Source organism: Metopolophium dirhodum, chromosome 4, assembly GCF_019925205.1.
Source record: "Metopolophium dirhodum isolate CAU chromosome 4, ASM1992520v1, whole genome shotgun sequence".
Taxonomy (NCBI): domain Eukaryota; kingdom Metazoa; phylum Arthropoda; class Insecta; order Hemiptera; family Aphididae; genus Metopolophium; species Metopolophium dirhodum.
Genome location: NC_083563.1, coordinates 35,961,731 through 35,978,234, shown reverse-complemented (window position 1 = coordinate 35,978,234; position 16,504 = coordinate 35,961,731). Strand labels below are relative to the sequence as shown.

Genomic DNA, 16,504 nt, shown 5'->3' with positions numbered 1-16,504 from the left:
TTTCTTTTAAGTTTTAACGATTAACGTCGATACTTGGTAACGATCACAAATTAGCAATACACACACTAAGAAAATATTATACGATCATTTCAATTATTTACATATTTGCATAAATTTAAACTCGAAAGTAACGGAAAATGTCGTCATTTTACCTCGAATAAAGGAACTAGTTTTGATCCTTGTTTTGTTTTTTTATAAAAATGAATTCGTTCCAGGAATCCGTTCATTTCGGAACTCGTTCCTTCCAATCATTGGATATACTTAGGTACTACTTTTAATATAATATAGTCGGCTATAATATAAAACATGAAACTTATTAAATTTATTTCACAAATGGATAAAAGTACCTAAAATACCTATCTACCTAAAAACGTACAAACACTATAATATTATAAATTAGAGGGCACACACGAAGGATCGGAATTAACATATTTGACCCAAGCACTAATTGCTAGGTACTTTATTTTCCATTGATCTACTCAACCAGTTTTCAAACTTTACAGTTAAATAATCGATAAACGGCGTACTGGTAACTATTAGTAGTCATTCTTACACTGTGAAGTCTGCTGCAGGTGAAGTTACAATTGCGTTGGTCATTATATTATACACAATGATATGGTATAGGTACCTACTATCTAATATACATTTTATAAGTACAAGTACCAGATAAACTATGCGTTTTTTTAATGATATTTTATTGAAATATTTTACATAGTATCATTGTTAGTTTAATACAAAATACTTACCTATTAACTAATATAATATAAGTTTATAATTGGAATAGGTATTATGTGTAAATCATATTATTTTCGAAATACACGAATCAATATAGTAATTTCCATCGTTTCGCTTGCTAGACGATTTTTCAATGTACAATATTACAATAAAATATATATAATATTATAAATAATGTATATATACAGTACATACACACACGACACATACATATATTATGTATACTTTAAATATTATACAGCTGATCTATAATAATTATTGCCATATTATTAGGTATGTAATAAAAATAAGTACGTCTATATTTATTTACAACTATAATACGAGGCGTTTTAAATAATTGTTCTGTAAACTCATGTAGAGTATAAACGTACAAATACGTTGGGTTTATAAGTATTGTTTATAGAATATTCCTATTGTACAGGCGAATACGTCATGACTCGTTTGGGGAGGGATTAAAAAATTATGGTAAAAAGAAAAGGTCCATCAAAGACTATATTGTGGGGAAATTAAATCCCTCTACACAATCTCGGCTGTTATTTTGTTAATATATTATTATTTATAATTATATCGTTATATCTATTATATAATGCGTGGATATTCAATGGAAAATTAATACAAAACAATATGTAATATCTGTAATAAATAATATATAAGAGTGTCTCATCATCGTCTTTATCCATGAAATTAATTAATTTTATTTTTAAGAAAATTAAAAATTTGAATTAATAATTAAAATTCTTTCTACCCACTTTAATTATAGATACTTGTAGTTTATAATTTTCGATATGAATGTACCATAAGTTGTTTAAAATTTGAAAATCCATAAAAAGCCATAAAATATCGTATGTATTATATTAATATAATATGATATTATTAATATAATAATATATCTTGATGAAAATATTAATAATTAAATTAAATTATTATGTTTAACTGGGTATTAAATAATCATAAACAACATGAAAAATTATGGAATTATATACCTATATAATTTATTAGGTATACACTATACAGTTATAAAAATAAAAATCAATGTGAGGAGGAATATAATTATTGGTCCCTATAATAGGCACTTATACGGCAAGACATACTTTCTTGGAGACGTTATTGGTATATAACTAGTAAATGTGAAGATAATGAAGATAAGCCTGCATCTGATATTGAAGGGGGGGGGGGCGGCGAGTAAATTTAATATAATATAACGATACATTTAAATAAAATAATAATTGTACACAATTACTCAACTGGTGAGGTGATTACGTTAAAGATTGGACCACGGAAATATATTCAAATCAATTATTAGGAGGAATACGTAGCTAGTCTGTCCTAAAATAAATGTCCACAGCCAAATGTTTAGGCTTTTTAATGACATTTTTTACCTAAAATGAAAGAGTCCTGTTTCAACGATTTGTCTAAAAAGGTTTATTTCGTGGTTTTAATTTAAGACAGTTTCATCAGAATAAAAATGTACACGATTTAAAATTTACAATAGGAATTTATTTCATTTTATCAAACATCTAAGTTTAAAATTGAAAAAAGTTGTTTAACTCATAATGTTAGTGTCAGTGGTGTACTTAGGATTTTTTAGTTAGTGTCGCAAGACAATACTGTAATTTTTAAATTTCGAATAGTCGGGGGACTAAAGGTTTTTGTAAAAATTGACGAGGTCATACAATTTTTTTTTATAAGTTATTATCATATTATCTTTTACAAAAACAAAAATATTGTAACACTATATTATTGTGTTCCACAACTCGTGGAGTTTGAAAAATGATTGGTAAAATAATCGTTGTGCGGTTACCCATAATATGCAACCGTAACAACAATAATTACTATTATTCATTTAAGGTGTAGCTGCTGGGATTGGAATGATTAAATGGCGGGGGTAATATTTTAATTTCGGTTCGCATTGGCGGAGAGGGATTTGTGGATCGGGGATCGTACGACCCGACGATCCCTCCCAAATGCGCCGCCGCAGTAATGCGCATCACACGTCGTGTTGCAGTCTGTCCGGCACGAACGCCGCGTTGACGCGTCCTTCCGGTACCACTGTCGCCGATGTTTCCGGTCGGTCCGCTTTCTGCAGGTCCACATCCGTCTGCTGATGCTGTTCCGGGCGCCTGCCACCGCCGCCGACGGAAGCGCGTCGCTGTTCGCCGCTGTCCGACGATTTCCACTTGAACGGCTTCCACTGTCCCGAATTGTAGCTCGGTCGCCGGGTCATCGACACCAGCACCACCGGTTGCGCGGCGTCCGACTTGCGCTGAGCCAGCTGTCTGAAACCGCCGCCACCGCGTTTGGCCGGCGCGTTCGAGTTCTGTCCTCCTCCGACTTCACCGCAGCCGTTTGACGTTGTCCGCTGTTGTACCACCCTGCACATAATACCAACATTAAATATTTTGTTATTACTTATCAGTTATCACATATACGCGCCACCGACGCCTTGTCTGGCCTTGATACGTATACAAATGTGGGAGTGTTAATTACAACAATTAACTCGAGTTAGTTGAGTTGAGACAGCGGTTCAGAACGTTATAGGTTATAAGTCAACATTTACCAAAGTCTTAAACTCTAACATTTTAAACGTTAAAGTTAATATTATGGAGACAAATATTAAACTCACTTGAAAAAAATTAATTATTTTTTTTAATTACCTCCTAACTCATCACATAATGCAATATTGATGATTGAGAAACTTTCCAATCTTTAAAATAATTCGCACCATTTTATGAAAAATTCTTTCTACTATTCTTTTTTAGTTCTCACTGCATACAGTAGTAGTTTAGACAAACTATATTTTTGTTTCTACTAAATTATTAAATCAATTAATATTTATTTATTTACTTTTATTTAAAACCACTGTCTAGATTCTAGACTCTAGAACATTGTTGTACAAAAAATATTTTTAGTATTTTTATTTTGACCACAGTTTGTAAAAATATGGTTTTAAATTATCCTTAAAAGTTCAAATTTTGACAAAAGGCGTAAAAATCACGAAAATGTGCAAATTATTTTGAGTTAGAAATTCCTAAAAATTCGTATTGATTTTAAAATGTTATAAAAGATTCCATATAAGTAGGGTTGGGATTTTGATGCCCTAAAAAATCTAAAAAAAATCGGTTAGGTCCTATTTCAATTTAAATATTACATAAATATTACATATGTAACCTGTTAATTTTTTGTCAAATCAAAATCAATGCTTATTGTTTTATAACATATATTATGAGGTCGATTCGTTCCATAACTACGTTTTTAAATTTATTGAGTCTTTTTTTTTAATATTTAAAAACAGTCACAGGTAAGGTATATTTAATTATTTTAGTAAGTAATTAATAAATTATTTTTATTATCTATTTCTTGAATAATTATAATAATAGTTATTACATCCAGGGTCATGGATTATATTTATTTCAATATATGTGAAAAACAAAAATGGGACGATAAAATAGGTACCTATGCAAATTACTTATGGTATATAACAAACGTATGTGGTATCAGATTAAAAAGTAAAATTCACAATCGATATTTTACACATAGATGAAACGGTTGGCTAAATTCACTATTTTACTATATATAACACTCATATAAGTAACAAAAAAGTAACTCAATAATATTAATCTATATAATATACTGAAAAACGTGTTGACGTACACGCACAGTGGCGTATACATTTTGTATGTGGATCAGAAAAAAATTTAAACCTAGGTACCTAACTACACATTAAAAGAATAAATAACAAAAAGTAGGTCAGCGCATTTCGGTGGTGGATGTTTGTCCATCGTCCCTTCGGGTCTCGGACAGGATAGTGTAATTTTACTGTATTCGATTTGAATGCAATGATTGCATTCGATAAAAAACAATTCTGAGCGGACGAGGGAATCTTTTTATTTAATTTTATTCGTTTCTAATGTGATAACCAAAGCGTTTTAAGAACAGCTTAAGAACGATTTATATAAATAGGTAATTTATATAATTATAATTATAATTTATAATTAAGAAATATCATAAAAATGAAAAAAAAATATAAAAGAAAAGAAAAAGCACATAAGTCGCTCAAATGTTTTGTAAATTTTACCAAATTTTAACCCAAATTTCTAGTTTTAGATTCTGAGCGAAGCGATGAATGTATTGATTTTACACTGATGTGTGTTTTTTTTTTATTTTTTTTAAATTTTTTTATTTTTGTGTCTGTCATCACCTTTTAGGACAGTAAAAGTGCTTGGATTTTTTTCAACAGTAACTTTTCTGATAGGAAAGTGAATCTAGTTGGTACTTTGGGGGGTCAAAAGTAAATATTTCCCAGTAGTTTTCAAAAGCGATGTGAAAAACAAAAGAAAAATTAAGGAAAAACGGGAATTTTTTACGCAAAATCTGTTTTCGAGAAAATCGATTTTGGTTTTTGGTGTAACTCTAAAACAAATGACCGTAGGGACATGAAATTTTGACTGAATGTTTATATTAGCATTTTCTATACACCATAAAATGGAAAATATTTTGATTCTTTTTGAGCTGTTTACGGACATTGTCAGTTTTCAATTTTTTTAGTTTTTTTTTCTATAAATATCAATAAAATTTTATTTGTTGGGTAAAAAAGCGTGAAAATTTAATATAAGGCTCCTGATATATCGTTCTAATAGCAGTTGAAAAATATTAAAAATACATAGGCACAATTTTTTTTTATAAGCATTTAAAGTTCAAATTTTGACAACATTTATCAAATTTATAAATTTTTAACTTTTATGGCTAAGGATTGAAAATTTAAAACAAGGCTCCACGTAAATAGGTTATATATAAATTACTTTATTCACAATAATATCATCAAATATACTTGGTAAAATCATAGGCTGACTGACAGTTTTCGCTCAGAATCGTTTTTCTTATACAATGATATTATATCATTGAATTCAAATTTAACACCATCCATTACAGTGACCCACTTGTAACCTACTGTACAGCAGAGCGACATCCACTCATCCACCTTTTTTTAGTTTTTTTTTCTATAAATATCAATAAAATATTATCTGTTGGTTAAAAAAAGCTTGAAAATTTAATAGAAGGCTCCTAGGTTATTGTTTCAAAGGCAGATGAAAAAAATTAAAAATCCTTTCACAGTTTTTTTGTTTCACAAATTATTTTGAGTTGAGAATTCATAAAAATTTTTCTTCTTAAATCTAAGATTTGAAAATGTAATATAAGATTACTCATAAGTTTGTCTACCTTTATCAAAAAAAAAATGTCTACAAGAAACTTAAATTAAATTTTTATGAGCGTCTGAAATTTATATTTTTACAACATTTGATATTCACTCGATTTCTCATGTAACAATTTTCTTATTTTATTTCAAGTAGCGTTTCGAAAATCAAAAAATGACCTTTCTAAAGTATCAGCTCAAGAACATTACCTTTCAGAAAAGATGCTGTACTTGATACTTTTGAGCAAGTTTAGAGGGAGAAAAAGTGTTTACAGAATAAAAAATAAAAAGAAATAAACATCATTGTAAAACCATTACATTCCTCGCTCCGCTCAGAATCTAAAATATAGGTAATATATAAGTAGGTACACAATAGCATGTCTATAAATATTTCAATTTGAGTTTAAATAATTTAACTTGGTATTATTAGGTATACTTCTGTTTTTTTTGTAATAATTATTATATTGGTCTGCTGAACTTTTTTTTGGCCTACCTACCAGTTATAGTTGTTAGCACACCTTTCAAAATGTTGAAATGAATTAAACAATTATAGTACACAATTTATTTAATTATTTTTTTTTTGATGTTCCTTATAACACCAAGAACTCTATTTTATAACATTTAAAAAAAGGCCAATGGGGGAATCTGACCCCCCCCCCCCCCCCCTAGTATACGCCTTTGTTCACGTATACCCTTCGGAAGTTCTATCGTGTACCAAAACCATCCATCCATCGTCTCCCAATTCGACCGTGGTTTGGAACTCGTCGAAGCGGATTATTTTTCGATTCAGCTTATAGTGCAACTGGAGTCAATAATATCATACAGGACTCGACTTTTTCGTAAAATTCGTTTGTAATTATTATACCTACCTATGCCCATCTAGAATTTGAGAAAGTAGAAACAAAGTCGCTCGTACGAAAATACAATAGGTACAAGACGTATTTTGAATACGTATAGACGGCGGCGGGGCAAGCTTAACTACTTTCTAACGGTTAAAAAATTAATTGCCAGCTCGACGCGTGCAACTAAATCAAATGCGCTCGTTACATTCTCGATTATTATTGTATTTTAAATTATTATAATAGCTGTAGGTACCACGTACACAAACTTGTACTGTTGACGTTTCGCCAGTTATATTCGCAGTATTTATTATGAAAAAATACGGAGTTCTTTATTTTTTTTTTCTTCATTCGCTGCGGGCAAACACGATCGTACCCGATATATACATACTTAACAGTTCAGGCCTGTTGATATATATATATTAAATATATACATATACATCACACGCACACATATTATAGTTATGTTGTATTCGCGTGGGTCTAAGCGGCCCGTACATTATATACTGCACCATAATATTATCTTTCTAAAACATTTCCCATCAACCACGCCGTGACTTTTGACCGAAAAGTAGGTATATACATATACACATAACATAACATAGTATATAGTACTATAGTATCTCTCTCTCTCTCTATCTCTCTCTCTATATATATATATATATATATATTAGTATATTATATACCGTAACATGTATACAGTCCCGGAAATGCAGTAACGTCACAGTCTCGATAATCCCATGCGAGAATCTGTTTTTGTTTCGTCGTACCCTCCGGATAACTTGATCCGGTGTGTGTTTGTGTGTGTGTGCGTGTACAAACGTGTGTATTTCTCTCTCTCTCCATTTCTCTGTGTATAGTCGTCGTAGTCGTCGTCGTCGTCGTCGTCTTCTTCATACCAAATAACGATGTAAAGCCATTGGCGTAGCCTACAGCCGTTAATACGAACTACAATATATATATATATACACGCGCGCCGGTATTGCTGACACGCGAAAGTCATCTGCAGGGATTATACACTGCTTATACATTAACAATAATAATAATAATAAAAATCACGCTCACACGATACGGTACGGCGAAAATAAACGTGTTATAGATTTTATGCTCGATAATAATATGTGGTTGTTATAAATTTCACCGATCTCGATTAGTAGTAGGTGATCACATACAATATAAGCTATATAGCGACGACCGTTAGAGCCTTGGAAGGCTCAATGCAAACGAAATCTGGTACATTAAACCATCGCGGTGCGTTTCAAATAGAGGTTAATAGTTTAGCTTCCATAGCGTCTATATTCGATGCAATATTATTACGTATGTATAAGGAAGTACAATACAGGTAATAAATCGGTCAAAATATCGTCCTGAATAGTCCCTATAGTACTCCCCAGTCCCTACTCACTAGATTACGAGAATACAAAATTATAACAGTATCAAACGTAAGGCGAGATTGCCTACAAGTTCTACAATATGGGTTTTTTGTTTCTATATTAAATCTACTTGGAAACAATTTTCGGTGTTTTCAAACGTATACGCAATGTCACGAGAAATACATTTTTATTTAAATTTATTATAGTAAAATTCTCTAGTAACACGTAATTACTGTTTAGTCTTTTGATTTGCCACCTTTCATTTTTGGGGTGATTAAATAACAAATCAGTGTCAAATTCAGAACAAAATCAATGATCCCTCAAATATATACACCAAAGTAGTATTTCAGCGTAAGTATATTACAAAAAAATTATAATTAATTTTATTGAAACGTTATATAAATGTAACAAAATTATTATTTTAGTATTTTTTCAAAATATGAGAGATATTCGGTTCGGTGATATTTAATTTGTATTATGAAAATGTAATATTTTATAGTGGGTCGTATACATAAAATAGAGCTGTTCGAAAAAAAAATCATAAACATCCGAGCCCCGCGTGATAATAAATATCCTCCTATGACTATATTATTTTATATTACATGTTATAACTTTTTAAGTTTCTACCTTCGTATCTTTTATATAAAGATATAGTATGTGTAATATGTTTATATAATCATGTCTATATTATGTATGCCTTTACGTTATTGTAAAACTGAGCTTCGTTTTTCGAAAACTCTCCAACACCCGAAACATAGCAATGGAGCGATTTAAATTTACTTGCGCTCATATATTATAATTAATATACGCGTGTTCAGAAAAACATTGGTATATACACTAAAACACGAAAATAACGGAAGCTAATGCGAAAATGTAATACGCATGCGTAATGCGCATGTACGCTCACCATCCGGGTAGATTCCTACATTTTAATTTTAATACGTAAAATAAAGGCTCAATGGCGAAATCAACAAAATAAATGCATAAAACCAGAATTATCACAGCTCCACAAAAATGTGGAGTGCAAAAAGCCTGAACCATCAAAACGTACACAAACGCACTATATAGGTACACGCTTAAACTACATATCTGTATAATACACGACGATGCAATTTTTAATTTTACTTTAAAAACAAAATACAGCGACTGTTTGGACACTACCGTATTTACTGTAATATTATTATACAATTATTTGTATACCTACATCCCACGTGCATCGCAGAAAAACTACGTTCTAATAAACATAGTTTTGAAACGGTTAAAATGTTGTGAAAAACCAAACCAATGGGCAATGGGCACATTTATTTGAATTTAAACGCCTGGTCTCAAAGTAGGTACTTGATCCTAGATTAACCTAGTTTCAGATTGTTGGTTGGAGGGTTTTTCGTCTCTCAAGAGGTCGAGTTCAATAGGAACAGTGGAAATTATGAGTTCTAGTACTAATCTATTAGTATTGTATGGGCGCATTAAGCCTAACCGAAATCCAACAATACCAAATGTAAAATACCACACAACTCTTATAGTAATTAATGAAAAATGTGTTATGACTTTATGAGTGTTAAGACCTAACAGGAGTTTTATGCACACAATAAATAAAATATCGAATTATTGAAATTACGTTATACATTTATAATTTCGTGTAAAGTTTCTCAGTCGGTAAATAGGACAGTATGGTAAATTGACGAGTCAGGCAAGATGACAAATTGATTATATTTCTTAACAAATTATGATATCAAACCATATTTATATAATTGATTACATGTATGCTGTTAGAAACAACTTATTTTTCGATACTTAGGGTTCTTCTGGTAGTCATTCGATGAAATCATCTATTGATAATATTTTACATCCTTTAGCATAAGAATTTCTGAAATACTTAGTATAATAATTAAATCTATTATATAGGTATATTTCTAATCCACTTTCTGTCCATTCTACACCTATTAGCTATTGCCGTATTGCCCAAGCTTTGGATATATTTATGTGAAATATAATAACAATTGTATGCGTTGACAAATAATTAAAACATTAAAAATATTTTGTGGGGCAAGATGATTATAGGGCCGATAGGGGTATGTTGACAGTCTAGTAATACCATAAATGTTTTTAATTAAAAACAATTAAAATAATTATTAATTTACTGTGAGTAATTTGTTATAAATAATAATAATAATAAGTAAATACCTAATAATAATCATTTTAGTATACCTCATCAAAATTTATATTGAATATGGGTGTTTAATATTATGCAGGTATGTACCTATATTATCAGTTATATTGTATAGATTTATTTATGGTATAATACTATAATTTGAATAAGTTAACTTAGCGCACTCGGTTAGGTCATTTAGGTACCAGTTACCACACGTATGACGTAAGATGTGAAGATCAGAATTTTTTGTTGGAAAATTTACAAGTATTAAAAGCTTAAACATAAAGATTTAAAATTATTACCAATAATTCTTAATAATATCTTAAATAACACTTGTATAGTACCTATATACAATTTTCAGATTTTCTGTCTATTACGTCAATAAATATACGTCAATACTCGCCAAAAGGTTATAATGTAAGTACCATTGAAACCTCAAGCTTGTCAAATTACCGCACTCTCCCAGATTATAGGTATAGGTAATTTTTAGAGATAAATCATAAAATTATCTTTACTATAAATAGTATAAATCCTTTGAAGACCTTAACTTTAAAGTGATTTAAAGCATACCTAACGTTAATTATATTATATAATAGTGGTTAAAAAAAAAACGAGTTTTCACATGTAAAGGTAATAAAATACCTTAATTTTTAATAATAATCTTATAATTTACAAAACATTTCTTTTTTTCAATTTAATAATATATTAAATTAGTTTTTGAATATCTCTAATTAATTAAATTATTTTTTCTTGACATGAAACTTTTGTGTTGAGTCACATTATTGCTGAATAAACCAACAAAACAGTTATAATTAAAAATTAAATGTGCTCTAAACGTTGTAAGAATCCATAATGTACCTACCAATTAGTCTTGATAAATTACTAAAAATACATAAATTAGCCAACACCAAACACCTGCAATGTTTTATATTTTTATTTATAATTAGCAGATTACCCCAGGGGCGTAAATAAGGGGCTCTAGGGGGAGGGGATATAATATATCTATACCACTCATCACTGCATTTGAAAATTTAGTATTTTGTATGCAAAAAAATATCCATACCTCCCCTCATCCCCAGGACAAATTCCTAATCACACCACTGGATTACTCACATAATATTATATGTAACTAAATAAAAGGCATTCTATTATAATTTATACAATATAATGAGTGAATTTAATTTGAAAAATATAAAGGAGGTTGTTTATTTGAATCGACTTACTGCATAATGCCATAGGAATCATTGAACTTATCCCTGTTCGGTTTGATTTTTCCTTCACTCTTGGTCGAACACATTGATGTCCTTCTGCTTCTCGAGCGGTCGGGGTCGGCCTCTTCTATTATTTCGGGTAGGAACATCATATGTTGGTCTTCAGGAACGCTAAAATAAAATCATACATGAAATAATCACGTGGCTAAGACACAATATTTTATAAAATGACTGCTGTATTATAACTATTACGGCATGTGGTGAACTGATCCTCTGTGTGACTTTTTTTTGAACGGTACAGACGCACTTGTGTACGGGATCGATACTTCCAACTCGTTGAAGTAAATATCTTTGACCAAAGGAATTTTAATCTTAGCAAGGTAATCTACAGCCAAATAGGCTGCCTACGGAACATAATTCGTTATGATTATGATCAAACAATTTTTGTTATAGCTAATAGGTAATAAATATAGCTGAGATGTCGAGATATTGTTATTGTTCTTGTGTTAATTTACCTTAGTGTGTCTATCGATTAAGTAATTTAATTCAAAATCTTCTTCGTCGTCACCAAAAGGATTTATTAATTGTTCAGCTACCTGCAGGAAGAAATATTATGATATATATATATATACCTATTGAATAATTCACTATACGTTTTAATAAAAAATAATATAATAGGAACTACACCGTAATGTTAAGAGTTTTTAACAATTAAATAGTGCATTTATTTTGAATAAGTATTTAGTTTAAATTTTGAATGGACAATAATTACATACTACCATGTATTTAATTAATAAAAAGCTAAAGTTACGAGATCAAACGATAAATAGCAATGAATCTTTTGACTAATCGGTGAACTATATCCTGTAACTATAACTATAAATCCTGTGATGTGCATTTTACTTATGAATGATTACAATATTTCAATGGCTGATTATTCATTATTAACGGCATCATCCAAAAAGAATAATATCCTACATATAATATGTACTTATATAATAATTACATTATATATTATATATCTATATCTATTGATATATTGTATATTATAATAATACTCTGTATGCATTACCGTAAACCTAATAGTATACATATACTTATTAAGGCGCCGGTGCCGATGCAATTTTGTCCTCAAAAATACACTCTGCGGGAATATCGATACCGCCTTGTAGAATCAACCAAATTTCATAATTTTTTTTTTAGGGGAATATTCTACAGCCCACATCGATCTCTGTTTTTCAATATTTTACTCTCAAATTTTATATTATGTTTAAAAAAATACAAGATAAAAAGCATTTTTTTACAATTTTTTAATAAAACTATTTGAAATAAAATACAGAATCAGAGATCGATGCGGGCTGTAGGAAGTCTTCTTCATTCAGATAAAATAGTCATCAAAATCCGACAATTCTACAAAGCTTGAGAGTTATTCCTGTAAAGTCATTTTTTTTCGATATAATACACCCTATCAACCCCCCTCCCCTAAATAGGTATTGGGTAGTATAGATTAGTGGAAAAGTCTTCTAATTGAGGGGGCAACTAAAATATAAAATGTGGGAAATTTGAAAAACTGGCACCGGGACCATTAAGTATATTTAAGAATAACAACTATATAACTTATCTGTTTAATATTATAAACTTTATTGCGGTTCAATGTTGTTAAAAAAAACCAACTATCTATTATGTATAATATGTAATATTGTTTATTTAAATATTTACTTTATGCAGTAGAAAGGGAAGAAACTTAAACATGCTAGTATACCTAATACTTCTACATTAAAATTTCAAAGTATAATTTTGTGTATTGTTTATATCATCAAATATTTACTATATTATAAATAATATTCTTAAAGATAAATACGCAGAAATGGTTATTTACAGTATGTGTAGATCAAATAGGGTAAAACAGTATTACGAGTTGCAGCATTATATTAGTTAGTAGTGACGAATATACCTACATTATATGCATAATACAATACAATTATTAAAGTTTGATTAATACATTTGAGATGGTCATAGGTAACAAATTTTACCTTAAGATCTATTTTGCCTATACCTCTACACGCCTACACACTTATATAAAAAAAAATAATTTTAGTCTAAAAAATTAACAATATTAATATACAACCTAATACATTTTATTAAAATATTATAAACCAAGGAAATGTAGAGAAAAATCTCGTTCTTTTTTTAAGTAGAATAAATAAATTTAGATCATAAAAAAATAAAGAAAATAATTTAAAATCTGAACAAGTTTTTTTCATACAGAAATGTTGTTATCGTTAGAGCTTATAGCAGACTGAACCTAAGTAGACCTGTTGACGTGTCTACATTTCTTTATAAACAATTTTATCTACCGGTATTATGACATTATTTAAAAAAATATTTCTGATAGCATTATAAAATAATATCGTGGAATCATAATCATAAATCATATTTTCATCCATTGTATGTCAGTCTTTAATAGTGATATATTTTAATAAAATATATTATCTTACAATATTGAACAAAATAATTTAAAAAAAAAAACATTTTCATATTTTAGATTCTGAGCGAATAAATTATTTAATAATTAAATCATTATTACATTTTTTCTATATTATATCATTGAATTCAAATTTAACACCATCCATTATAGTGACCCACTTGTAACCTACTGTACAGCAGAGCGACTTCCACTTACCCACCTTTTTTGAGATATTTCTGTTAACCTAACATTGAGATGAAATCTCTCAATGCTACAATTGGTTCAGCGTAATTGTAAAATATTTGTTTGCTTAAATTTATAATAATAAGTAATAACAGTATCATATAAACACATAGTACATAATATTATTCACACGAATAACACTATTGTGTTACCTATACTATACTATAGGCAATTTTATATTATTTTAAGTTTTATACTAGTCTTATAAGTATATTTAATCATTTTACTGTATTTGTACGTATTTTTAAAATCTCATTCGATGTACAAATTGTATTTTATTTATTATTCAAAATAAGTGTTCAATAATTAGTAATTACAAATTAGCTTTTAACATAAAACCTAAATTACTATGCTAATTTATTTACTTTAATATTACTATATTTTACTGTATTCAATTTGTAAATATAGAGACTATTTATAGAATAAATAATTATTTTGTGATTGAAATTTGTAATTACCTAAACTGTAGTAAAATAAAAAATTATTGTGAAATATTATAGTTCATTTGCTCAGTTTAAATTTATTAATCGTTTACAATCTTGATATTTTATTGTATTCAGATAATTTTAGGTTATAGTTGTTGTTATTATATTTAAAAATTAACCAATATTCTAAAAAAATAATTAGGTACTATAGATTTGTAAAATACCAAAAATCCATCTATATAATGATAACTACGCAGTACGTCTCCTCGTTATAATATTATTCAATTATGCTTGTGCTTATGCTTAATTTTGTTAGCTATGGTAAAACAACACACGCAAAAGCTTAACCTTCCCTGTAAATGGGTTTGTTTTTTATTACAATATTATGTTATTTTGCTATTTATACACAAGTTCGATAAATTATTATTTTTAATTATTAGGTATACCACTTAAAAACTGGACTTCACGATAAAATTATAATTATCTACGTACCTTTAAAAGTCCCATGAAGAACAAAAACTGAACGATTGTAAACACCGGTATGTATACGTCAAGTTCTGTTTGCAGCATTTTGTTTGATCCTTCCACGTATTGCCTCCCGACAACGGCAGTGATGAAAAATGAATACGTTGCAATCGTAACGACCTTAAAAGAATTAGAACATTTTTTTATTTGATAAGATAAAAATACAATATGGTATTTTTATCATCGTCACCTGCGTATACGCCAACGGTATGCTGATCCAATCGTAACTCCACAAAAAACCGCATTTTGATCTGAAGTCGATAAATTCCTAAACGGAACAATAATAAATTGTTATAATTGATAATTATTATCGTAATAAAATTTGTCATTTCATTGAATACTTAATCATAGTATAGCACATTGCCGATTAAATTATGCATTGTTTGTAGTTAACAATGAACTAATTAAACTTAAATATTATAATATGTTCGCTTATATTATATTACATAATATATACGTAAATGAGTTTGGAAAAAAAAATTATTGTTATTTTTATTTATTTTTATTTCAATTTCAGTTTATAACATTTTTTGTTATACAACTGACTTAAACCAATATTTTCTGAAAATCGTAACACATATGGAAACGTATTTAATAATTAAAATGCTGCATTGTTAATAGTAGAAAGATGATTACCTACTCATACCTACTAAATTAGATTATTTTTGTCAGATGACAAAACTATAAATACGTGGTATTATAATATTATATAGGTATATAGAAGTTAAGAATTAGAATCAACAAATTTAAGCTTACAATAAAACCGTGTCTTATTCAAAATCACAAACTGATCACGATATGATAGAGCCTTAATATTGTTTACTTTATATTATTTTCTTTATAGCGATTAGAGTAAAGTGAACAGTAAAAAAAGCCATCACTGCTAATACACCTTAAAATATTTGCTGTCAGTATCTATACATTATTATTTTCCGTCAGTCATTGAATTTTGACTTTATTGTCAACACCACCTTCCCACTATAGTTAATAAAAACACAATCGGTAAACCCAGGTTAGGTTAGGTTAGGTTAAGTTCATTAACTAATTCAATTAAAATATTTTGGGTTATAAATTACGAAGATAGCCGACTGTAATCATAATACGATGTAATTATATACGTACCAGTAATATTTACATTATAGGTGCATAATAATAATTATAATATTATAGTGACAATCATAAACATGAATTCAAAATTAAAATTATTACCTTTTCAAATAATAATTAATGTGAAAATCGAAATTTTAGCCAACACATAAACCAAATGTCCAAATCAATATACGAACAACGCTTAAAGATTTCCAAAACACCAAAATAATCACTGATTGGGCAGTAACTGTATG

General features: G+C 28.9%; 1 protein-coding gene across 1 annotated transcript in view; it reads right to left on the bottom strand.

Moving 5' to 3' along the window:
• Positions 1-724: 724 nt before the first annotated feature.
• Positions 725-16,504, bottom strand: part of LOC132943733 (bestrophin-4-like) — a 47,309-nt gene continuing 31,529 nt past the window's right edge. The window contains exons 5-10 of the mRNA XM_061012809.1: positions 15,352-15,429; positions 15,129-15,281; positions 12,017-12,097; positions 11,754-11,905; positions 11,514-11,672; positions 725-3,107 (exon numbers count right to left, since the gene is read on the bottom strand). Coding sequence (XP_060868792.1) covers positions 2,723-3,107; positions 11,514-11,672; positions 11,754-11,905; positions 12,017-12,097; positions 15,129-15,281; positions 15,352-15,429 — 1,008 coding nt within the window. The 3' untranslated portion in view covers positions 725-2,722. The remainder of the gene's footprint in view (positions 3,108-11,513; positions 11,673-11,753; positions 11,906-12,016; positions 12,098-15,128; positions 15,282-15,351; positions 15,430-16,504) is intronic.